General features: G+C 45.5%; 1 protein-coding gene across 2 annotated transcripts in view; it reads right to left on the bottom strand.

Moving 5' to 3' along the window:
• Nucleotides 1–24,751, bottom strand: part of SHROOM3 (shroom family member 3) — a 268,939-nt gene that overhangs the window by 153,876 nt on the left and 90,312 nt on the right. For both annotated transcript variants that reach the window (XM_067557045.1, XM_067557046.1), the window contains one exon: nucleotides 1,701–1,855. In XM_067557045.1, coding sequence (XP_067413146.1) covers nucleotides 1,701–1,855 — 155 coding nt within the window. The remainder of the gene's footprint in view (nucleotides 1–1,700; nucleotides 1,856–24,751) is intronic.

Here is a 24,751-nt window from a genome sequence, read left to right as displayed (position 1 = left end):
GCTAACATATATAAACTGTAACTGAAATAGGGCTTAAATGTGAGTAACCAGTTTTCTGGCAATGCTTTGAAAAGGTATAAATCCATCTTTGGCAAAGGTCCTCCTGTGAGTGCATGTTCTGGCTGTCGGTGCCATCTATGTGTAACCACAACCAGCCACGTGATAGTTTTCAGTGGGGCTGGTGGGGCAGGGCGTATAAATGGCCCAGGGACAGAAGATTTTATAGGCAATGCTTACATCCTCACAGGAGTGTAAACATGAGGAGTACTGGGGTAAAACAAGGTACTTTAGGAAAACAAATCAACCTCAGCTAGCAAGAGTAAGAAATATACTAGAGAAGCCAGAAAACTGCCTGTACTGTCGCTGGCCACACAATTCAAGTAACACTCGTGGACTGTTAGCAGATTGTTCCTGCCTAGAGAATCAAGCCCATTTCCTTTGCATGGCTAACAATGGCTCTGCAGCTGCACCGAAATTGGCTCAGATTCTGGCTTGGGTTCAGTGAGGAAGTTCATGACAGTGCACACTACAAGGTGAATTAGAGTCTCTGGACACCAATTATTGAACATGCACAGAAAAATGTCTGGAATTACCTACCACCGAAAGGAAAGTAAGGCACCGGGTCTGCGCCCCTTTTGTTTCTTTCAAATGGGCTCCGGCTTTGTTTAGGAGGGTTACTGGGGTCAAGTGCAATGAAAGTCACTATCTTGGTATAGATGGAGCTTCATTCAGCTTAGCTTCTAAGAGGAATCACACCACAGATGACAATAGCCATGGGTAAGAAGGGTGTTTACTGGTTACTCCCGTCCATAAACAACACTAGAAAGGCCAACTGCAACAGCACCAGAATATTACACTGATACCTTTCCCTTAGTTGTGGGGGTAGGACTGAGGATTGAAACCCAGATCAAAAACCAAATGTCAGCGTTGGCCTCTACCTCTCCCATGTGGTAGAACCAAAACCTCAGCTTCAAATTCTGCATCCTCTGGTAGATTCAAAATCTGTATCTGAATCCAATACTGTGGCTTGATTCTAATACAAACACTTCCATCTATATAATGCATTTTATCTGCAGATATCACAGTGATTTATGTACATGAAGTAGCCTCATAACACACCAGGAGGCACAGCGGATAAATATTATACATTACAAACCCATTTGACAGATGGGGAAACTGAGGCAGGGTTGAGTGACTCGCCTCAGATCACACAATCAATGCCAGAGCTGTGACTAGAATCCAGGAGTCTTGATTCAGGGGTCACTGCTCTATCCACTAGATCACACCCTAACTATATAATCCACAATGCTATTTAAAACTGAAACAGTCATTATTTCCCTCAATTGCACAGTAGAAGTCTGATCCAAAGCCCACTGAATTCAACTGGATTCTTGCTGTTGATTTCAATGAGCTTTGAGAATCAGGCCCTGAATACCCATCCACAAAGAAAAAACACTGAAATGATAGCGAGAATTCAGTGGCATCTTCTCCTAGGTAGCCCAAGATACTTTACATGAGCAATGGGACTCTGCTTTGAAGTCGCTGAGCAGATTCCCTGACTTGAACTGTTGATGGGGAGCAGCTGAAATAATTATTTCAGATATCACACACAGTTGGACGTTGCACATGGTGATGGGGGAGTGGAGGGGAAGAGGGAGGGGGAGAAGGAAGCAAATAGGAAAGCACGGTACAGTGCCTACCTGCGGATGACCAGCTTCAGTGTCTTGTAGGAGCCCTTCACTAGTGAGACGGCCTCCCGTCTGGAACTGCTCAGCTCCACCTCGTTGATGTTCACCACCTCATCACCAGCCTGCAGCTTGGAGGCCAGCGAGTCTGCTTTCCCCCCTTCTTCAATCTGCATGGAAGAGAGGAGAAAAAGCAGAGAGATGCAATTGGCTCAGATTCCCAGGTAAGCTTTGGCTGCCCTTTGTGGCACTAGAATGAGTCATTTCACTGGGAATAGTTTTACAGGCCCACAGCTCCACTCCTGAACCAAGAAGCAGTGCCTTTGCCTCCCAGCACCCCAGTACTTTCCATTTGCCTCCCTCTCCACTTCATATGGATGTGAGCCAGGGTCTAGTATGCAACCAAGATCTGTGAAAAATGCAGCCCCGGGTGACTTCAAAAGAAGCTGAAAATTCTCTGTGATATTTGGAGGTGGTGAGGAAGCTGTCATTCAATGTTTCCTCGTCAGTTTGATAAGCCTGAGCCAAGAATTCTGGATCAAGCTGCAAAGGTCAGATCAGATCCAAGCTAAAGCGTGAAGGGTTCAGAGCCTGTGCTTCAGACTCTCTCCAGTCATTAGATTGGTTGATCAACAAGAGCAAGTTGCTAACATGCAAGCTGTAAAACAGATGCATCTAGGTTAACACAATTAACCACCACCAGGAGTACTTTTGTAGTACTTTTCAACTGAGGATCTCAATGCACTTTATAAAGGGAGGTAGCATTTTACAGATGCACAGAAAGGTAACGTGACTGGCCCAAGACTATGGAACCGAACAGGGCATAGCTGGAAATAAAACCCAGAGGCTTAATTCTTTTCTGCTCTGTGTCTCAGGTTTTCAGTGCAAACAATAATTTCTTGTAGGAGGTAAATGGCCTGTTCCTCAGATGAGAAGAACAGGATTTAGCACATACATCATATATAGAACTTAACACTTTCAAAGCCTTCTCCAAACATTAAGTAATCGATTCTCTTAATACCCCTGTCAGATAATTAAGTGTCACTGCATCATTCAGCCTGCTAGGAAGTTGTTGCTGAATGTGGGGAGGTTTGGTTTGTTTTTCCCCTGAGAACACGGCAAAGCCAAAAGGAATGAGAATTTATAAAAAGGAGCCATGCAGTACCACAAGTCCCAGGAGGATTTAGAAATGTTAGACCTGGCTGGCAAAATAAATTAGTACATAAATAATAAAATCAAAATGCAGTTTTGTTCCTGCTTGGGTCACTTGGCAGGAGCTATGCAAGAGCACAAGTGGTATCGGTTTAATAGAATAGAATCAGATTCTAATTTCACAAAGAGGGCCTATTTTTACAGTTAAGCAAATTAATTAAGTTCTTAAATACTTTGTTGCATGCGGGATCATCCCAATGCACAGGAAGTGTAAAACCCCTGCCTGATCAGAGATGTCCCCAACGTAGTTGTGCCGTGGTCCCAATTCCCAGTAGTGTAAAACCAATTCCTTTCAGTAAAACTCAACCTTCAAGCCCTGGTGATCTCTCCTGGAAATGATGCAAGGCTGTGGCTCTTGAAGCCACTCTGCATCACAAGGCTCTCAGAAGAACCTCTGCAAAATGTTTCCCAAGCCCATAGACCCTCAGCCATCCTCTCCACCCTCCGCCCAACACAGACACACACCATCCTGTTAGAATGAGAAAATAATCTTTGTTTTTTAAAGCCAAGGCAGGCTTTGGCCACTTTTTCTAAAGGGAAATACGTGCACCTACTGGGAAATGGGACACCAGTCAATTCACTGCTCTATTTCACAAATACTGAGCATTCTCCGCAAGCAGTAGAGAAATTGCCACTATTGTGTTTTAGATTAAAAACGTTCCTGACTGAACACCTTTGCTTGTCAGTACCAGATGTGAACCCAACAAGCCCCAGGATCCTTGCCTTGCGATTCAAAAACTGAACGGGGGACAATAGTAGGTGAACAAAGCAGTACAGCTTTAAAAATGTTTAAGTATCTGCTTCATGCTCTGAATATTTTTTTAAAAATGCGGGTCTGGTCTGCAGCAGCAAATATTAGGTTATATCATGCCCTTGCGGGAAGTGGGGAGGGAGGCAGTCAGCAGCAGGACTTGAACCTGGAACCTCTAGATCTTAAAGCATGATTTTCTGACAGCTAAAAAGTCTTCCTACCTTGGCCCAGGCTGTAGCTAGCTCACCAGCTGCTCTCTATAGTCCAGACACTACTGGAGGGGGAGAGCACACCACACTGAGTGGGTCATACATACAGGGGCCACACAGGAGAAGCAAGGGGGCAGAGAGGTATTCCCACAGTGCAGGAGCAACATGGGGCCAGTTTAAATCCCCCCTCCACATTCAGTCAGCATAGAGAGTGTGCCAGGACAGGTAGGGCTGGGGAGCCCCCAGGGCTGTGCTAATTTAGACTCCCTACAGCAGCCCAGAATCCACAAAGGTTGTTTAAAGTGACTTTTGCCCCCATCTCTTTTCCCCAGGGGGTTTCTTCTGCGCTGCATCTCTCAGGAAGTTCAGGACAGAATCTAGCCCTACCACTCTGTACCTAATGGTTTTCTTGCCATCTTTTCATGAAAACACAGGGGAACTAAAGGACAGAGTGACCCCGGTTCCGGTTTATTTACGGAAACACTTGCAAGCATTGACAGGGTTCAGAATCCAGACCTGAAACCAGAACCACATTTTGTACTCAGATCCTCAGCGATGGGCTGAACTAAAGGCCCGGATCTGAATGCCTCCTTGCCTTTGGAGAGTTTGCATTCAGATCCAAATCCATCTTTTGCAATTTAGGTCCAGGTATCTCTACCCAAAACTCAATGGCAACGCCCAAGATGTGAACTTACATGAAATGAAAGGGGAAACCAGTTAGGGACAGCCCTGTGAACTGAGGATGCAGGTTTTGCACAATTCTAGTCCTAATATGGTCAGTCCCCGAAGAAGAATCGAGAGCAAATGAAGCTCTGGGATCCCGCTAAGTATCGGAGCTCATCTATCTTCTCCCATAGTGACGTGGGGATGCACCACATTCTGAAAAGGTCACTTCCTCTCGCTGGCTGTGTATACGCAACATTTGTGTTTAGGGAGTGGTAGCCTCACAGAAACGAATGCATAGTTCAGACAGAGCAAGTGCACACCAGCCACAGATCTATCTCCAGCCAACGTAATTATTGCAGAAGCAAACAAAGCCCAAAGAACAAGGAACTTATTTAAATGAACACCTGTTTCAACAGACAGGATCGAAAACCGCAAAAGCAGGAAATAAGACAGTTTGCATGGGCTGACGGTGAGAGTCTGAGGCTAGAACAGCGTGATGCCATGAAAAGAGTTAGAGTTCAAGGCTCAGGCCTCGTTCTTTGATGCCAGATCATCAAGGGCAGGGAGTGTCACAGAAGCTGCATGCTTGATCTATACATTATTCTGCCTCTCCTGAGTTAGGAACAGTCAAAAGCAGTGTGATCTAGCGACTAGGGCCCTGGACCAGGCGTCAGGAGACCGGGATTCTATTCTCAACACTGTCACTAATCTGCTGAGTGACCTTGGGCAAGTCACTTCACTTCTCCCACCCTTTATCTGTCTCCCAATGGAGATTGTTAGTTCTTTGCAGCAATGAGCATCTTGCCATGTACAACGCCTCCACAATGGGACTGAGGCCTAATACAGTCAGTGGGTTCCAGACAAGGCTGAGTCCAGCCCTCCTGCACCAGAAGGTGAGAAAGAAAGTGGCCATCGCATGTGCGTTAGGAACAGTACAGTGGAACCAGAGGATTCTCTGAGCTAGGAGAAAGGCCAGAAGGACATAATGGCAAATAAAAAAATCCAAGGTGTGCAGCTTCAGGGAGGGCATTTGGTATCTGGCAATCTCCTCTACCTCCATCTAACTGGATGAAAGGAAGCAAAGGGAAGCCAGCTTTGCAAAAAGAGGTTAAGAGTATCATTTTACTGATACCCTGAAAAGCAGCTAAGAAGAAAGCAACAGTAATGAATGATAGTGAATAATGTCGGCACTTCTGTAGTGTCTTTCATTCAAGGATCTCAAAGCACTTCACTGACACGAATCATTTAACTAGCAGAACCCTCTATGAAGTATGTGATTTCACTGATTTTACAAATCGGGAAACCAAGGCAGCGAGTGGTTAAGGGCCAAATGTTCAAAGTTACCTGATCCAGCATGCAGAGCCCTAACTGCATGCACAGATGAACACCTAGTCCTGTAAACGGCCATTTCTGCATACCCACTCTGGATGCACAATTTAATTCTGAAAATCAGGCCCCAAGTGTGAAGAAGTCAGAAGATGGTATGTCACGCCCTGCCCAAATCACAAGCTGCCTGGATGCTGTCAGTCAAAGACAAGAGTGAAAAATGCAGTTCATTATTTTGAGTCTTATGAACAGTGGTCACAGACAGCATGGTCCAACTTTGCTTCCACTCAACAGTCGCTTGCTCCAGCGACTAAGCGTCCTGCTACAACAGAGCTCATTGCCAGCAAAGGCTCCTCTGGTTGGTGTAGGCTGAGAAAGATAAGAGGGGTTTGAGCCTTTAAGCTCTTAAGCCTTAATTGGAAGCTTTAAACATGGGGGGTCCTACCAGGATCCAGCCCCCTGAGTTAAGGTTGTGACTCTATTCTGAAGTCACCCAGTCATCGAGCAGAGGCTGGTTATTACAAAAGACTCTGACGAGCACATGGGGTGGTAGAAGTGTGATAGGTTGCCTGTCCCAGTAACCTTATACCTCTGAAGACCACAATTCAAACCCAGGTTTGTGTCTCCCCATTCCTCATCTCCTCTGGGGCCCATCCCCCAGACAGCATCTAGTTAAAGCGCACTGCAGCAGGACTGGGTGAATAATTGATGTTTCAGTTGGTTGAAAGTTCTAGGGGGAAAAGATTGGTTTGGGGGGGTCAAACAAAACCAACATTTTTGGCAAAACAAAGAGTCAGCCAAAAATATCATTTCCAGCCAAATAAAATATTGTGTTTCAATAAAAGCAAATATTGTTTCAATTCCTCCATACCTCACTCCCCAAAAATGAATCAAAACATTTTGACTTTGAGGGTAATTTTTTGCCTTTTTCCCGACAATTGAAACAATTTGCCAAAATTGACACAAATTCACAAAATGTTTCAGTTGACCCAAGTTTGCATTTTTTAAGAAAATAAAATTTTCATCTGAAAAGTTTCACCCAGCTCTAAGTGGCAACCTGTGTGCTAATGAGGTCCAGGAGATGCTCCAGGCTAGCCATGACATTCATCACCAGAGTCATGCATGGCAAAGATCACCCTGTCTCCTACACTCTGCCAACCCATGTATATTATGTTATATCGTATATACCATACCAGCTAAACATAAGAGCAAGGGGTTAGACTTGGGTTTTGCTGAATTAAGTTGGATCTTTCACCTTATGGACTATGTTGTCAGCATCAGTTTCTACCTGGTGGTGACCTACCACGTTTGCAAGAGATCTTGTGATGGATCCACAGATACAATATCACATAAGTCACACCAGAAATATTGGAGAACTCACTGTATCATTAGAGCTCGTAATATATCATAAGGGCCTGCGACTCTGATTGCAAGAGTATTCCGTTTCCTTTGTTTTTTGACAGCAAATGCAGCACCCAGGAAGAGTCTGACAGAGTTTAATAGGAACTAAACCAATAGCCTTCTATAGAAATCACTCGAAAAATCTACTGGGCTTTTTGAACCAGCGTAGCACATGCCTGATAGAAAGGTTGGCCATGTGGTTAAGGCCTAGACTAGAACTCAAGAAACATGGGTTTGAGTCCAGCTCTGCCACAGACTCCCTCACAGATTTTGGGCTTTTGATTTTGGGTCACTTAGGGCCTGATTCTGATACCCTCACCCATAACGAATAGACGCCTACTGTAAGAATTGCTGCAATCAATGGAAGTATTTGTGCTACTCAGCAGGAAAAAGGGCATCTGCCTCAGTTCCCTAGCTGAAAAATGGAGGTAGACAGGACAGACAAAGAAAGTAACACTATTTAGAGTGTAAGCTCTTTGGAGGACTGTCTCTTACTATATGTTTGCAGTGCTGTTGTAGCCATGTTGGTCCCAGGATACTACAGACGAGATGGGTGAGATAATAGTTTTATTGGTCCAGCTTCTCACTACGTGTGTCCAGTCCCCAGTACGATGGGGTCCTGAGCTTGGTGGGAACCTCTAGGTGCTACCTGCATACAGACAATCCTAATAAGTTCAGTAACAGGGCTATATCCAACTCCAAAGGATGGCCCAAAAAAACCTACAGAAAAGTTTTCATGTTCTAATCCCACAGAACTTCTCCACAAGGACAGATTCCAGCTTCTCCTCTCTCATCAAATCTAGCTTCATTCAGCCTCTTTCAAAAAGACAAAAAAAAGTCTTCCCCGCTAAGCCGGCCGCTCCTGAAATACAGCCACTTCAGCACATCTCAACAGCATCTTCAGGCTGACGCAAGCAGAGCTCCATTCAGTTGTATTTATTGAGGGCAAAGCATACCATGCCCGTTGCCCTGGCCTGAAAATCCAAAAGGCCACCCTGGGCCTACTTTGCATTAATGCTCTGCTCCATTTTGCCCCTCTAGAGCAGGCCTCTTGTCATTCAGTAGATCTTGCAGCAGACTTTGAACCCGTCTGTTCTCCTTTTTTGGCTTACTGTAAAAGCAAGAAGTTGCTTAAGCAGATCACCAAGGATACATAAGACTTATTGCTACTGTCTTTTGTTCAGTTCCCTATGGTTACTGTAGGTTCAGAGAATGCTGTCTAACCGAGATCCTTTCTTGATGATTTTAAAGAGGTTTCCTTTATTTATTCCACTCTTTTTTTCCTTCCCTTTGTTACAGGGTCTTTTGTAACAATGAAATCTCTGTACCTTTTAAGATGGAGCATACCAGCTGTGTACCTCTTGCTTTAGGCATGGTACATGTGATTACTCAATTGAAACTATTTGTTGAAGTTTCTTAATTATTAAGAAAAAAAAGAGGAAAGCATCCAAATATGTTTGTGTGCTCAGTGATCACAAAGAAGCAGGAATGCTGATGCAGCAAGTTCAGTACAGACACTGTGAGATTCCCTGAAAAAAAAAGTAAACCATCTTAGCTGAATATTGATGGAAGCAATGGCAATCGCTAGGACAAACTATTGCCTTTTACTTGTCAGTTGTTATCCTGGTGACAAGGCGACCATCACAAATGAACTGCTGGAGATGGCTGTCTGCAGTTCCTCAGCTGCAAAAAAACAGCTCTATAGAAACTGACAGGGTGAGAGATGCTATTCCTTGGAAGAACTGTGTGCTCTAGCTTTCTCAGCTGATAATAAGTCTCTAATTTGGGCAGCAGAGACTTAATCACAAACAAAAAGCTGCTGAGAAAGGTTTGATTTGACTCTGTCTTGCCCCTCACATGGTTGTTTACACCAGAACATTGGTGTAAAACTGTACCAGATTAGAACAATAGCACTTTGCCCCCTGCTTTGTACTGGTGAAAATGACCACACAAGGTGCAGAGCCCTAAAGTATCTGGCAAAATCCTGCTTGCCTGACTTACCCAAGGAGTCCCATTGAAACCAATAGGACCACTCACATGAGTAAGCCATCGGGACCCATGGTTGAACACCTTCAATACCTGCTGGATTCAGCCGAGACTCTATATGGGACATGCCATTTCTTAGGCTTTCCTGGAGATCAAAGAGGTTCTGAACATAAGAGGGGGGTGGCAGAGATGCTGAGTGACTCGAAAGCACATGCGTCTTTCCTCAGTCAGACTTAACATCATTTGACAATTTAGGGGGGCCGGGAGGGTTTCCAGTGGAATACAGACATTCCTTCCCCATTGTCCACAAACTGTATGTCAGCAGGATGTAGCTGTTAAGACAATTAAATAAAAAAATAGTTAAGTCAAAGGTCCCTCCTTGGAGCCATATCACTGCTGGATATCTCCTTCTCTAGTGAAAACAGGCTTCTAGGGACTGAGAATCTAGCCATCGAAATGTACTTCCAACCACAGTCACTTTCAGATAAACTGGTGATTTATTCTTCTGGGAGGCAAGACAGGCATCTTTCTCAGATCGCTCTGGAATACATCCCAACAAAGTTTCTTCTCCCAAAGATGGTCCTGCATTCCAGGATCGCTGACTTTCTCAGGAAGGAGAAATTCATCCATTCTGGGTGACCTTGACTTGTGTAGTAAATGAAATGGGTTATTCAGAAACTTTGTGTTTCCATAATGTCCATAATGCCTGCCATTAAAGGATAGCATCATGCTTTGCAAATCAAAGGGCAGAGGCCCTGACTCTCTGTTGCCCAGCACATTGGGGAGTCATTTACCCCCGTGCAAAGTGGGTATAAAATGCCATCATTCTGTTTGGTTAGCACTTTATACTACTTTGCACATGACTCCACAAACCACATGTCAGGGAAAACCAGGCCCAGGGATTTTAAGTGATTTGACCAAGCTCAGGGCTTACAGCAAGTCACAAGCAGGGCTCATACTAGATAGAATCTAAAAGCCTACCAATCTCACGCTCTCACCACTCAGGGACATATTTTTCAATTGCCAATTTAAATGCATCATAGCAAATAATGGAATGGACTCAAATAAGACTAATGCATCCTGAGAGTCCGAATCAATTAAATGGAAGAACAAGTTAGTTCCTGTGTTCTAAGATTATGACGCCTTTTGACACTGCCATAAAGCATTTTTTTAGCATGGGCAAAACAATATATTTTTCCCCTTACCTTGTTCTGAGAAACAGCGGAACCATTTTAATTAAACAAAAAAGTTACAATAAATAAAGAAATAGTAGTAGAGAGAATTAGCCAGAGGCAGATTCCTGGAGTGGAAAATTCAGCTTAGACAGCTGAAGTCTGGCAAATTTAAAAGCAACTGAAAAACAGGATCTTCTAATGGGGAATCTCAAGCAGCCTTAAGTATAGCTGGCACTACAAGCTCTGCCTGTAATAGCACCTTCCATCATCCAGAAGCATCCCAAAGCACATTTCAGACTCAGTAAAATTCTGTTCCCATTTACACCCGCATAAATCAAGAAGAAAAGTTATTTACTAGTTACACAACAATACCCCTGCACCTCTGACTTCGGTGAAATGATTCAAAATTTACATTGGTGAAACACCGCAAAATTTGACTCTATATACATAAAGAATAGAGGTGGGCAGGAAATAGTTTTCCTGTCCTGCAAAAATATTTGAGAGACTTTGACATTATCTTTGCTGTCTCAAATAGGGACAAAGTGAAAAAAAATCTCAAAATGCTCCTCCACTCCCCCCCAAAAAACCCCTGTGTCGTGTCACTCTAAATGTTTTCTTTCAATAATTTTTAAACATTTTGTTTTTTATTTCAACCATTTAAAAAAATTACTATAATTAACTTAAATTTTGAAACAAAAAAAGTTTTCCAATCAGAAAACTGGAATTTTTCATTTCAAAATTTTCTCTTCAAAATTTTTCTGATGAAAAAATTTTCATCAGAAAACTCCCAACCAGCTCAAATGAAGAGACTCTCACCCAGCACTTAAAGGCACCACAATACTGAACAAGAATGTTAAAGATGAAGAGAGTGAAGAAAAACTTGTCAGTTCTATTTACAGAGGGGTTTTCATGTAGGCACGATGCAATTACCCAAGTTGGAATACAGCCAGGACACTGAGGTTAACACCTCTTGTCAAAAGTGACCGTGATCTTGTTCTTAATGTCTATTCCCACATGCCAAAACATGGGACCTCCTGTAACAAGGCACACCCCTCTATCCTGTCGGCTTTACTGACCCAGGGGGCAGTTGCTACCCACTAATTCACCAGCACCAACTTCCTGTAACATCTGGGCTCCTTGTGGTGGTCTCCCATGAGAGTCCTGACCAGACCTTCCATGCTTAGCCTGTGAGATCTGCTGAGGCCAGGGACTGAGGCAAAGTGGCTGCAGGCCATGAAGTTATCCATGGAAGAGATGAAAAAATGTCATTCTAATCCACATACTTGGATCTACACAATCCTTACCAACATGCTCCCAAACATCAGGGTCATTTCCAAGACCACCCCAGGGATTCCCAAAGCCTCCGCACTCCTAAAAGTGGCAAGAAGAAGTGCTTGGAAAATAAATTGCTTGCTTCATTGAGAAGAGATAAGGAAACACGCCTCTATCAATTTGTATCCAACTCCGCGGGGTGACTCTTAAATTGACAATCCACTAGGAGAAAGAAGGCTTAGTTCTTGCACTGATTTTCCACCTGTGTGAATAGAATATTTTGGCATGCTCAGAGATTTTTCAATAAAAAGAGTGGCAGGGTAGGGGGGAAATATTTTCCTTTCATCCTACAACAGTGATGGAACTATGCCAGTGTTGAACCTGAGGCTATTCGAGAAGCAGCCTCCAGGATCTTGGCATGATGGCTGGTCAGACTAAATATAAGTTGCTCCCACTCCCAGCCCTGCAACACATAAGTGCTAAGGAACTAGTTTGAAAAGTTACATTATGACTTTTATTGATTTGCTTTACAGCAGCACTTAAAGCCTCCAATCACCACAAGGGACCCCTTGTCCCAGGTGCCTTACAAACACATAGTAAAATGTTCCTGTTCCTAAGATCTTATGGTCTATAACTTAACCATACATCAATAGCTTCACTTAAGTCAATAGCCCTATGCCACTTTACAATTATGGTCTACGTAGACAAGACACACAAAGTGTGAGAGGGGAAACCGGCAGAGAGAAATAGAGCCAAGGGCAAGCAGGTCTGTGGTAGAGCTGGGAACAAAACCAAAGTCTCTTGAATCCCAGTCCAGTGCCCTAGACCACACGGCCTTTACCACACAGTGTATGAAAGCTAATTTAAGTCACACAGATTAAGGGCTACAAGGTTCACTCCTGCACCAGACCATTGCGCAGGTGAACTCTGCCTCCCAGAGCTGTGCCGCCTACCAAGAGTGATCAGTGCACTACAGGAGTTCCCTTAGCAGCGGAGGTGCAGATACCAGTGCAGGGAGGGGGCACGGCCAACAAAGTTCACGCTGCTGCCTGAGGTCTGTAGGGTCTCGTGCCACGTGCAAAGGGTCTTCCGCTAACTCTGCCCTGCTCCCCGCAGCAACAGCAGCCTGGCTCTCCAAGGGGAGATGTTGCCATTGACTGGGCACCTGCCAGCCTTGAGCCCACATACAGGGGGTGACTGCTCCTTGGATAGCAGCAATGAATGCTGCGAGCGTTCTGTGAGTATTAGGCGTTCTGCTATCCTCAGATGGGGTGCACCCTCCAGAAGTGTGCAGCATGTCTAGGTGTCGCATGGGAGGGCTAGAGAGAAGGGGAAAGGGATTGCTGCTGAGAAGCTGCCTTTTCCCTCCACATGCACCTGTTTGGGACTAAAGCCCTTCTTGTCCCTCCCACGCTGCATAAAGGGAGGGAAGCACCTGGCTGGAAATCAGGAAGTTATACAACTGCAAGCATTTCCAGACAAAGCCCAGAGAGCACAATCTGCAAAGGTGAGACAGCCTTGGCAGAATAGTCTTGGGGTCTCCTCCTCCAAGGTGCTTTTAATGCCACATTAAATGCCACCTGGTACATTCCAAGGACGGGAATAATGTGCTCAGACTCAGAGAGAAACGGAGGAGTCACAGATAAAAGGCATCGCTGGCAAGTCTGGTATCCAGAGATCGAGGATCAGTTCCACTACAGGCAGGAGAATCCTGCATAACGCCAGTTCCTCCCTTTACTTCAAGCCTCATTTCCAGATCTCCACCCCTCTACGCATCAGATCCACGGAGCCACGCCAATTTTCACTAGCGGAGGATCTAGTGGTAAAGATCCAATCCTGCAAGGATAAACTGTTGCTGCAGGGCCTGATCCTGCAAGGTAGCTCAGCCGCTTCCAGCATCGTTCATTCATCAGAAAAGGAAGGAAGGATGGCTTACAAAAGAATCGGAGTGCATACCATTCCCGACAGCACCTGTCACTTAGGTAGTGCTGCATATAGATAAAGACAGTCAAATGAACAGATGTCTAACAGGACCTGGCCGCAGCGTGACGTGTGACTGAAAGAAAATGAAGTACAAATGACCCCAATCAAAGAGCCAACGACAACATGCTAATAAATGCTGGCTGGTGGCAGAGATCATTCCCCAGAGCCCTGTCAGCTCTAATGTGGCCATCCCCGCCCATGTCCACATACCGCTTAGTCCACTCTTTAATAGGTCTGTGCCCTTTAAATCGAATGGAAATTGATGGGATGTGAAACAATGCAGATCCGCAGCCTGAAGCAGAAGGTCTCTCTGTATAATGCACAGAACTAGCAGGCGAAATGCTGGGCTTCACATCACAGCCCGGTTGAAGCTCAAGTCAGTGGCTGTCAGGAACATCACAGGCCTGATTGTAAAACCAGAGCAGACAGCTTTGGAAGCGTTCGTTCCACAGCTAGCCCCCCTCCCACAGCACGGGAGGAAGAGTGGGGATCTCTCACTTTCAGGGCCGCAAAGGCAGGGAAACTGCATGGGAAAGAAAAGTCTCTCATGAAACACAGTGGGCCTAGAGGCAAACCCTACCCTGCAGATTAACCCTTTAGTAGGTGTGGATGGCTAGATAAACGTGGTTGAGGGAGGGAGTGGACATACAGAGCAGGGCCCTATTCACAAAGGAAAGGCACTTCCATGATGCAGCTCTTGGCTAAGCATTGAGCCGTGACTCAAGAGACCAGAAGCAGCTGCATTGAGTCTTGAGTTGGACATAGCAGGAGCACCTATGGGAGAGTGGGAAATTTTAACACCAGCTTCAGTGCCAAGGCACACCCACCAGCACCACCCAGCTGTAATGTGTACAGGGACTGTCAGACAAAGCCAGCCCCAAGTGCTGTACGGGGTTAAAAGAGAGCAAACAGTGTATCCTCTAAATAACCCAGAGGAGAAAAGGTATGGCTAAAGGGCAGGAGTCAGCAGGCCGGGGTTCTATACATGGATTTGATGTGGGTAAGTCACTTAATTTCTCTGCCCTTTGGTTTTCTCCTCTGCTCTATGGAGACAATAGCGATATCACAGGGGTGTTGTGGGACTAAATTCTCTTAGGGCCAGGTCCTACTTCCACTGATGGCAGTTTCAAAACTCCAAAGGGACTTCATGGGGCTGCTCACACGAGTAAGGACTGCTTGGCATGGAAAGAGGCCCTAAGTGGCCATCTTTCAATGTCACCCACCCCAACCCTAAATGTTACTCTGTGAGCACTTCATATGGGTTCTCTGCAATTATTTGGAAATTCAAGGCATTTACCTCTGGAGCTAAAGATCTTAGGTGGGAGTGTCAAAAGCACCCAGCACCGGCATAACTTTTTCCCCACTGAAGTCAGTAGCAGTTTTACAGACGTATATCATTCCTGAAGCAGGCTCTTTTACAGTGACATTGTAAGCACCATGTGCAGCTCACAGAAGGTGTGTGTGTTCTGGTTACCTCACTAAGCAACTCCTCAAGTTCACTAATCCTCCAGTTCTTCACCTCACCTTGCACACTTGCTGTCCAGAATGAGCCCGGAGCACTATTCTGACACACCACACTCACAGCTTTGCAGCCTGTGCTCCCACAGCCTCTGAGTACGCAAAGCAGCATTAGCTCACGCTCTGCCTGCGCAGTTATGATTTCTACAAGGTGTATTGGTCAGTCTGAGGACAGTGAGAGCTGTGTTCATTTAAAAAGTGACATTAACACAAGACAATAATTTCAGTTTGTAAAGCAGCCTCGCACACACCAGCTTTGTCCCACAATGCTTTGCAGCTTAAGTGGGAAAAGACAGCATTAACTGTCTGGCACTCTGCCTAGGAGAATCTATCCCATTAATGCCCAGATCCTGTCCACCTTAGCCCATTGGGGCTCCTGGTGGGAGTAAGTTACTTATGTTTTTTTCCTTTTTATAACATTCACAATAAACCTCTCCGAAACATAATGGGCTGGAGACTGCAGGGTTGCGAGCTCTTCCCTGGAGGCACTTCTAGCTCACACTCATCCACATCTTCGTCTCATCCCGGAACTTTGAAAGCAAAGGCTCTGCAACACCAGGGCCCCATAAAGATGAGACACAGAGCTGCCTGGACAGCACCGCAGCCCAGGCCATCTCCCCCGGGGTGTGCCTCTCATGCACACGAAGCAAGAGGGGCTGGACCAGGGTGAGGAAAGCTGGAAAGTCAGTTTTCAGGAGGGCCCTAATATGGAGTGAGACTAGGGCCCCTGGAACGCCAGCAAGGGGTTGTGCTGCTACCAGACAAACACAGGCCTCTCTGCATGCAACCGTGGCCTCTCAGCAAGGTTAGAAAAGCTCCTTCCTACAACTCGCCCGCCTGTCTGTCACAGTCACATCACTTATTGCTAGTGAAAGCGGTGTGACAAGAGAGCCTTGTGCAGAAGCAGGTTCTCAGAAGAGATGAGCAATTACCCCCAGACCTTCTGGGAACTCTCAGATATCTCTGCTCACGGTGTCTCCTCCTCTTCCATTGCTTTTGACATTCCTCCCCATCCCCTTTTCTCACTGCTCCCTTAGCCTTCTCCTTCCGTGCTGCCTTCCGCACTTGGGACAGTCTCCTATTTTTGGTTCACCAAGAATCCTCCTTCAAACCTCTCCTTAAAAATCTACTGCTTTGAGAGCCCCTCCCGTGCTCCCCTCCAAATAATCCCCACACGCCCGCCTTACCAGTGCTGTTCTCCTGAGCTTGCCATTGTTTCCTTGTCCATCTGAGAACATACATTCTCTGGAGCAGGAAACAGATCTCAGTCTGTTTGTAAAGCTCTGTGTAATTACTACTAAATGAATCCTAATGAGAAACACAGAGAACAAAGCCATCCTCCTAGTATTTCGGACCTAATAGTTTTGGGGAAGTGGATGCTTATCAAAACTGGCCCAAACATTTCAAGATGCTCCAATCACTAATAAGGAACCATTGGGTTTTTTTTGCTTGTGAATGTTATTTACCATGGCGTCCCCATGAAGCGCAGCTTTGCAGCTCCCTGGGATTCCTGAGGGGCAGCAGATAGTTTCATGCAGTGCCATATTTGGGTCTGATAAAATAAAATCTCTGGGATGCAAGGCAAATTCTAGTGTTAAATCCCATGAGCAACAATACAGCAAACAGAGTCCAATTAAAAACCAGGGGACCAGGTTCTGCTCTGTTACGCTGATGTCAACCCGGAGTAACCCCACTGCCTCAGTGTGCACTAATGAAACAGAGCAGATTTGGGCTATGATACGTACCACTGATTAGCCACACACCTTACATTCTGGTTCGGATCTCACCCATACCAGTATAAAACAGGAGTAATCCCAGTGAAATCAGTGGAGAAATACCTATGTAAAACAAGTGTAAGAAAGATCAGAATCAGACCCTCTACCTGTATCCTTCATGGAGCCAGAGGGATCATGCCTGAATGGTGACCATGTGGGTGAAGTAATGCCTCTCTTTGGACCAACTTCTGTTAGTGAAAGACACAAGCTTTTGAACCACACAGAGCAAGAGCTCTGGGAAAGGTACTCTGAGCATCACAGCTGGAAGGGTGTTATTTTGTTTGTAAATTCTTTGGGGCAGGACCTTTGTCCCTCCCTCGTCTGTAGGACACCTAGAACGTCACATCTTTATTAGTTTGTATTACCAAGATGTCCCATTGTGGTAGATGCTACACAGACATATAGTGCAAGTCTCTGCCCCGAAAAGTTTAGAGTCTCTATAGGCAAGTCAGACAAAAGAAGGGTTATCACCATTTCACTGATGGGGAAACTCAGGCACAAGGAGATTAAATGATTTGCCTCAGGACAGAGAGGAAGGCTGTGGTAGAGCTAGGAACTGACTCCCAATCTCTTGAGTCCCAGTCCAGTGCCTTAACTCAAGAGCAACCTTCCTATCAGTCATATAAAGAAAGAGGCAGTAGCATTAAAAACAAGGACAAATGCGTTCTAGTCACTTGAGTCTGTGGAAGGGAAGGAAAAAAATACTGATGTAAATCAGGGCAGTGCAGCTACAAGCACCCACTGTCCGCGCCCTCCCCAGGCACAGAGTAAGGTAATTCTGCAATCACGATAAACCGCCCTAGATCATTTTCTTCGGCTTCTTCCCTGCTTCTTGTATAATGGCCTGGCTGGAGAACACTCCTTGCTCTTGCCTGTGGGAATTGGAGACCACATCACCTCTGTTCATTGCTATTTGGCTCTGCAAACAATTCATTCCATGAATTCCATTGAGTGTTTATTACCAGGTGATGCAAATAATGGGACAAGGTGATTTGATCCTGTTGGTCTATGGTGGTTATCAGGGTGACGCTTAGCCAAAGGCTTCTGATAGTTCACTGGCTCCTCTTCTGTTACATTTTACACAGCAACCTCCCTCCCCAGAGTATACAAACCCGCTGATTACACACATCCTAACATTTGCTTTGCAGTGCGCCAGCTGAAAATAGCTGTTTGTCAAAGACAGCAGGAGGTGCGTCAGGAAGGCCCACTACTCTGCACATGCAAGCAGTTGGCGATTCCTTTTCTTCCTTCTAGTCTGCCATCACATGCTCAAGCCAGCAGCCCTAATTCTGCCTCACTTTCTTTTCCCTCTGCAATCCCCTAGGGACTTTCCCCACCCCTTCGCCTGGCGTTTGGGTAATGCCTGTTGGTTACAGTACAGTGCATGTTTGCTACCTGGCCATATCAAAGTTCAGCGGTTTTCAGTTGTAAAACCCCCCAAGCCCATAAGCATTAAGGGTTTGCCCTGGCACAGCACAGGTGGAGAATTCAGCAGAGGTGCTCTAGGGAAAGGGCTGAGCAGGGCAGCCTGGACCTGCATTACTGAGCGAGCTGCTGTATAGCCACCAGACCTTTACATCCAGAGTAAGGCCAAGGGAGGAGTGCATGAGGCTCACACTTAGGCCCACTTCTCTTCAGACACTCCCGTTCCCCTGCCTTTGACTTGTGCTCCGAAGAAGCAGGGAGCAGGCACACCTTGACTTCCACTCCATGCAATGGATGAAGCCTAGTGCTCAGCATGACCTGCACTTGTGCTGGAACACCACAGCCAGCTGAACTGCACAAGGAAGGCCGAGAGCTAGGCCTCAATATAGGCCAATATTAAAAGTGAGTCTGCATGAGCCCTACAAATCCTGGGATTTGGGAGTTAATGAGGCCAATTGATCCCTAATCCCCTCCACTGCTCCTTAGGGATTTACCGCAATTTGAATGTGGTGATGAGAGAAATCCCAGAACATTTGGTGGTTACAGACAAAGCTATAAACCTTCAGGTGCTCATCTAGACTTTGAAGGACAGTTCCTCCCTCTGTGTCATTCCTATAGACCCTCTCCATGTCACTCTCCCCTCCTAGTGATTCTCCAATCACAATCTAGCTTGCAAATGCTCCAGTACATGTTTCTCAACAGGGACAGTCTTAGGCCTCAACCTACATGAGCACGTCAGATCCTGCTTGTCCAGGGTTTCCAATCACACACCTCCAGCTGAGCAGGACCCTGTATCTCCTCTGGACACCTCCTTCTTCCTGATTCATGCTGGATTCCCAAAAATACAATGACTATTTTGACATCAAGCTCATTTCACAAACCAAACTAACAGAAGAGCCCTCTGTGCATGACTGAGTGCCTTGAGAAATGGTGTTTGCAATGTTGTAGGTGTGTTACTGTCAGGATATTAGAGACACAAGGTGGGTAAAGTAATACCTTTTATTGGACCAACTTCTGAGTCCCTTTCCCAGACCAGAAGAGGAGCTCTGTGTAGCTCGAAAGCTTGTCTCTTTCACCAACAGAAGTTGGTCCAATACAAGGTATTACCTCGCCTACCTTGTCTCTTGAGACATGTTGTCTTTTGTATTTCATTTCTCATCCCTTGGAGGCTGTAGATAACAGTCAAACACAGAGACTTCTGCGATGACTTAGGAATCTAAATTCCTTGGATCTTTCAAAGATAAGATAATAAATAAGGGACAGCGATAGGCATGTGATCAAGAAGATAACCCAATGGTGAAATGCGGAAAGCTGTTGTTTCAATGGGATTAAGCTGCCCAGACTATCAGAGTGACAGGATTGGTATCAACACATCATCACCAACCCTGATTACCAGCAGGGTGCAGAGCAACCACATTTAGTTGCCATCTTTGGCTAATTAATTATCTTTGATTTTCAAGCCATTGCTACCTACGAAGGAACAAACACTGCAGACAAGGTTTTCATTTGTATAATAGGATTCAAGGGATGTTGCTGTGTGTGACACTGAAGCCTAAGATGTCTGCAGAGTCTGTGTGGCTGATTCATGGCTGAGAGCTCTTTTTATTCCAAATGTCACCTGGTTCAAATCATCACTGGATTTCATTGTTTGTTAATGTCCAAATTTTAAGTTCTCAGCCATTTTGACTTTACAGTGTACAGCTACAGTGAAGCATGTAGCTATGCCATGTCAGCAGTCCTAGACCATTGTGATATCAGAGGTAACTCATCCAATCACCACCCTTGCTCTGTGGCTAATTTGCATGATTTCATTGGTTGTATGAGGGAGACTGCACATAGGGTGGATTACTTGGTCCATCTGCCACATCCGTGAGTCCAACTGCCATCTGCATAAATCTAAATACCTGTCCCAGTGCAACACAACCCATACGATATCACAACAGGTGTACACAACCCCAAACATCACTCTGAAGCCTAGAACATCTGTTGAGTCACTGTGAAGCTACAGAGAGCTACAGGCATGATTGAGAGCTCTTTTGATTAGAATTTCACCAGGTCCAATTTTCAATGGGATTTACACTCTGTTACTATCCAATTTTTAAGTTCTCAGCCATTTGGGGGCTTTTTTTATATACACAAATTACACCTGTATGACAGCACAGAGTTTCTGCTACTAATTTGGTGTAAATTGGCACAGCACCACTGAAGTCAATGGGGCTGCACTAATTAACAACAGATGAGGATCTAACCCTTAACTTGAATTTAAAAACCAGAAGGGCAGGAATTAAGCTAAAGTGGGTAAAATGCTCGTACTGTTTGCAATCAACCATCCATTACTATTTGTACCAGAGGAAATAGTTCAGATGCCCACATAACCTATTGAACAAAGGACCTGTTTCAAAGCCCTTTGGATCAGGACTTAGTGTTGATAACATTGGGTAAAAATGGAACTCTTGTTGTCTGATCAATTTCCAGACAGTTGGGTTATTATGACAACAGACTGCATAGATCCAAAACTGTTTTCATTGTCAAGTCAATAGGAGTCTTGCAATTGGTTTTAGCAAGAGCAGGGTCGGATGCTAAAGCTGTATTTTCAATAAAAAACATTGCTGGCAAGACAAAATGAAGCACTTTTTTCTAATAAATATTCATGCTGATCTATTTGCTGCAATGTACTGTCATCAATTTGCAGCTTCTGAAAGTCTTAATACAATTAAAAACCATTAAAAACCCACAAATTTATAGTTTTCAGTGGTTTTTAAAAGTTCTTGCAAACGTTTATGCTGGTATTTTCCAGTGCTGATAGAAAAGAGTTGAAAATAAATGGTGTCTATTAACCTTCAGCCTGCTGGTCTTGCCAGATTGCCAGCCAAATGAATGTTTAAGAGCGCACACATAACTGGTTGCAAACACACTGTTGCCAACTCACCCTTTTATTTTGAGTTTTGCAATATTTGGTGTTTTTCTTAAAGCCCCAGCTGCTCATGAGACTTTCAGCTTTCATTTAAAAAATAAAGTAATCTAGCCCTCTGGGGTGAGGAGAGAAACTTAGAAACATGAAACAAGTGCATTTTGGGTAAGCATTGCAGCTGTCCCAGACCTAGAGTGCTGTGTGAGCTCAGTGAGGTCAGCAGGAACACTGATTGCCCAGCTTCTGCTGTTTAAGGTTAAAGCCCTGTAAGCGTCTATCACTCAGTCCTCTGCTGCCACCCCGAGTCAAAAAGTGGAATTTCAATTGATATTTGGGGCAACTCCCACCTCCCCTTTCAAAGGGCAGTTACTTTTATTTCACACCAGACAGCATAGGTGTACTTTGATTTCTATATTGGGGGGGGGGGGCAGCTCCAGTCAGGCCATGGGGCTGTGTGTGTGGGGGGGGCGGGGGGGCGGCAAATTCCATGCCTGCCCAAGGCTTGCAGTTTGGAGGTGGGACAACGCCCCTCATCCGCCCTCCTCCCCAAACTACACTCACGCCAGAGAGGTGCCTTTCATCTGTGTGAGAGAAAACATGTGTGCGCTTGAGTGGGACATTACTCCTGAGGGCCGCTTTCCCAGCAAACTGTTGATTCAGTAAACAACAAAACTATTTCATACAGTAATAGATTCATAGACTGTAAGGTCGGACAGGACCAATCTGGAACTCGAAATCTTCGCTCAGTTTTGGGCAGGAAAGCATTCCAGATTTCAAACCTGCACCCAGACTGGAATATGACCATTTGAGGAAATGAACTGGATTTTCATTAAGGGCCCACTCCAAGTGTGCTTAGATGATTATACGCCAAGATATGCTATTAGAATATAGGACTGACTTACTACAAGAAAGTCAGTTTGAAGGTCAACTTACGGGGACGCAAAAGGCAGCATCAAATGGACTAAACAGAGTTTACGGCATGCAGAATAAGGAAGGAAAGGAGCTCGCTGTTTAATAAGGCTCTTCCTTTTTGCTTCTGAAGTTAGATCTGGTGAAGTTTATGAATTGGTAGCACTGGATACTGAAGTCCTCTGCAGCCACAAAACAGGGAAGGGACAATACCAGCTCTCTCATACTAACTGCCCCATTAATATCCTACAACCTGGCTGTGTAGGGGCCACTCCAACAGTCAGAGGGTGAATGAGTATCTGTGCTTGCTGTTCTTTAGGACTGTCGTTGAGGGTGCCAGGTACCATGGCAGTTCTTGTGATGTAAACCTGCGTCCCCTATGAACTGCCCTGATGTTGGGTTGAGAATACCCTCGTGTTATGTTCCCTATTCCTTATGGGTAAAATCCTCAGTGTGGGAATTATTATGCTAATTAAGTGAAATGTTTAAGCTGACCGCCATTTTGAAAAGGCGAAAGAACAACTAGGACTCCATCTTGGAGGTCTTCTTCCCCAGTGTTTTCCGCCCTTTCTGGGAAAAAGGCGGGAAAGGTAAGGTGGAAAGGAGTGTGATCTGCCTGGCCACAGGACTCTATAAATTGTAACAAGCCAGTCAGCTCGGAGCTGTCCGCCCTAGAGGCAGCAAGGTGTCATCACGTGCAGGAGTCGCTGGGGGAAGAAGAGAAGCCCCTAGGAAGAACATCACGGATAGCCCCCACACAAGAAGATCAGCATACCTACCTGCAGCGGTTCCTGAGTCCATCACCAGATTCTGAGTTCCTAGCTCATCATCCTGGGAGTCGTGAACAATGCCCCAGGAAGGTGAAAAAAGACCTTAAGTAGTTCTTATTAACTTTGGGCCTGGGTAGTTTAGGTTTAAGTTGGGAAAGAATCTGGAGTTAAGCTCCACCTTGTTAAATCCCCGAGTGACCCCTCGTTTGTTATTTGCCCCCTGAATAAATTGTTCCTTTTTTTGCTTTATTCTGAGTTTTGGTATTTACCCACCGGACTACTCCGACGATAGATGCGGAAGGGTCACATAGACACTTACTTTTTTAATTGTTGGCGGGAGGGTTAGGTGTCTCCCATAGAATCCTGTTTATTTTCTCCAACACTGAGGTCACCTGCACCTTTCACATTGGCCCCTAAACATCCACAGGGTAGTAACAATGTTCAGTTACTACTGACTTGAGCTGGATTTCAATGGATGATGGAGAGATAAAAGGTTGCAAATCCCATCTCCAGTCCCCTAGGGCCCATCACTGAGAGCTGGCCTTTTTTACCTTCATGATGATAAATAAACGACCAGCTACTGCGCTCCCTCATCCACTTATCTCCCACTGTCCATTGCACAGCATGTCCCAAGGTAGAAAGCATAGGCAGGGGAAATGAGCACACACTGCATATATATTTCTTGGGCCAAATTCTGCTCTCAACTACTGCATTCTGCTAGGACAAGACTGTTACATTCAGCCCTTGGTATAGGTACGAAGTTGCAACGCTACCTCTCAGGAAACTTAGACAGGAATTGCGCCCCCACAGGGGTGGGTTTTGCCCTTGGGAGCCAGACAGAGAGAACAGTTCCAGCACGGCTTTAAGCACGTGTCTCTCTCCCACAGGCTGCACTTGGTACCAATTGGAGGTTACAAGCAAGATCAGTGTGCTAGTCAGTGAACATACATTAGATGAGATAGCTGCTGCCCCAAAGAGCTTGCCCCCTAAATCCACAGAGAAAGAGAGCGACTGCCCAAGGCTACTGGCACAGAGGAGACTAGAACCAGGTCTTTGCGTTCACAGTGCCGTGAGACAGGCACTGGACCACGCAAGCTCTGGGGAGAGAGCTCTGATTCGCCTATTTGATAGCGTGAACTAAACCAAGCCAGGATACAGTAGGCAACACTCTCCTGCCTTTCCAGTGCTGGGCCATCTTATGCAGAGACTGATTCATGTTTCAAGAGATACCGTAGTTAGTGGAACAAGGAGCAAAAAACCAGAGTCCTTTTGCTTGGGATCCACGTCAAATCTGCAGTAGGATTCTAAGAGGCAAAGGCACTAATCCGCTACACCACTGAGTCCCCTTCCTCCCTGCCTGTCAGTCAGTCTGAATCTCTGCACCCTGAGCACAGAGGGCTCCTTGCCAGTTTGGGGAAATGTTAGAGCAGAATTTCGAAACTAAGACGATAAGAGTGAGCTAAGCTTGTGATTAGCAGGGCTGCATTTCACGGCAATCGGGGGAACACTCCTTTTCATTTTACACAGCACTGCTGGGTTCTAATGATGGAAAGGCTTAGGGTCTGTGGAGGGAGCATGCTAGCTCTTTGTTGCCTTGTATGCACCCCCTGAGAAGTGATTGCCAAATGAAGGTGATCTTTAAATCCTCTGCCACAGCCAGAAAACAAAAGCCACGACTGCCCTGTCTCTGTTCTGCTTTCAAACAACTTTACTTTTGATCCTTCCTAGCAGTGGCATACCAAGGGGGAGGCGAGGGAAGGGGCCATGCTCCTGGGCG

This window comes from Emydura macquarii, unplaced genomic scaffold (genome assembly GCF_026122565.2).
Source record: "Emydura macquarii macquarii isolate MOO-44397 ecotype Brisbane River unplaced genomic scaffold, CSIRO-AGI_Emac_v2 contig_1790, whole genome shotgun sequence".
NCBI classification, from domain to species: domain Eukaryota; kingdom Metazoa; phylum Chordata; order Testudines; family Chelidae; genus Emydura; species Emydura macquarii.
This window is presented reverse-complemented; position numbering and strand designations above follow the sequence as displayed.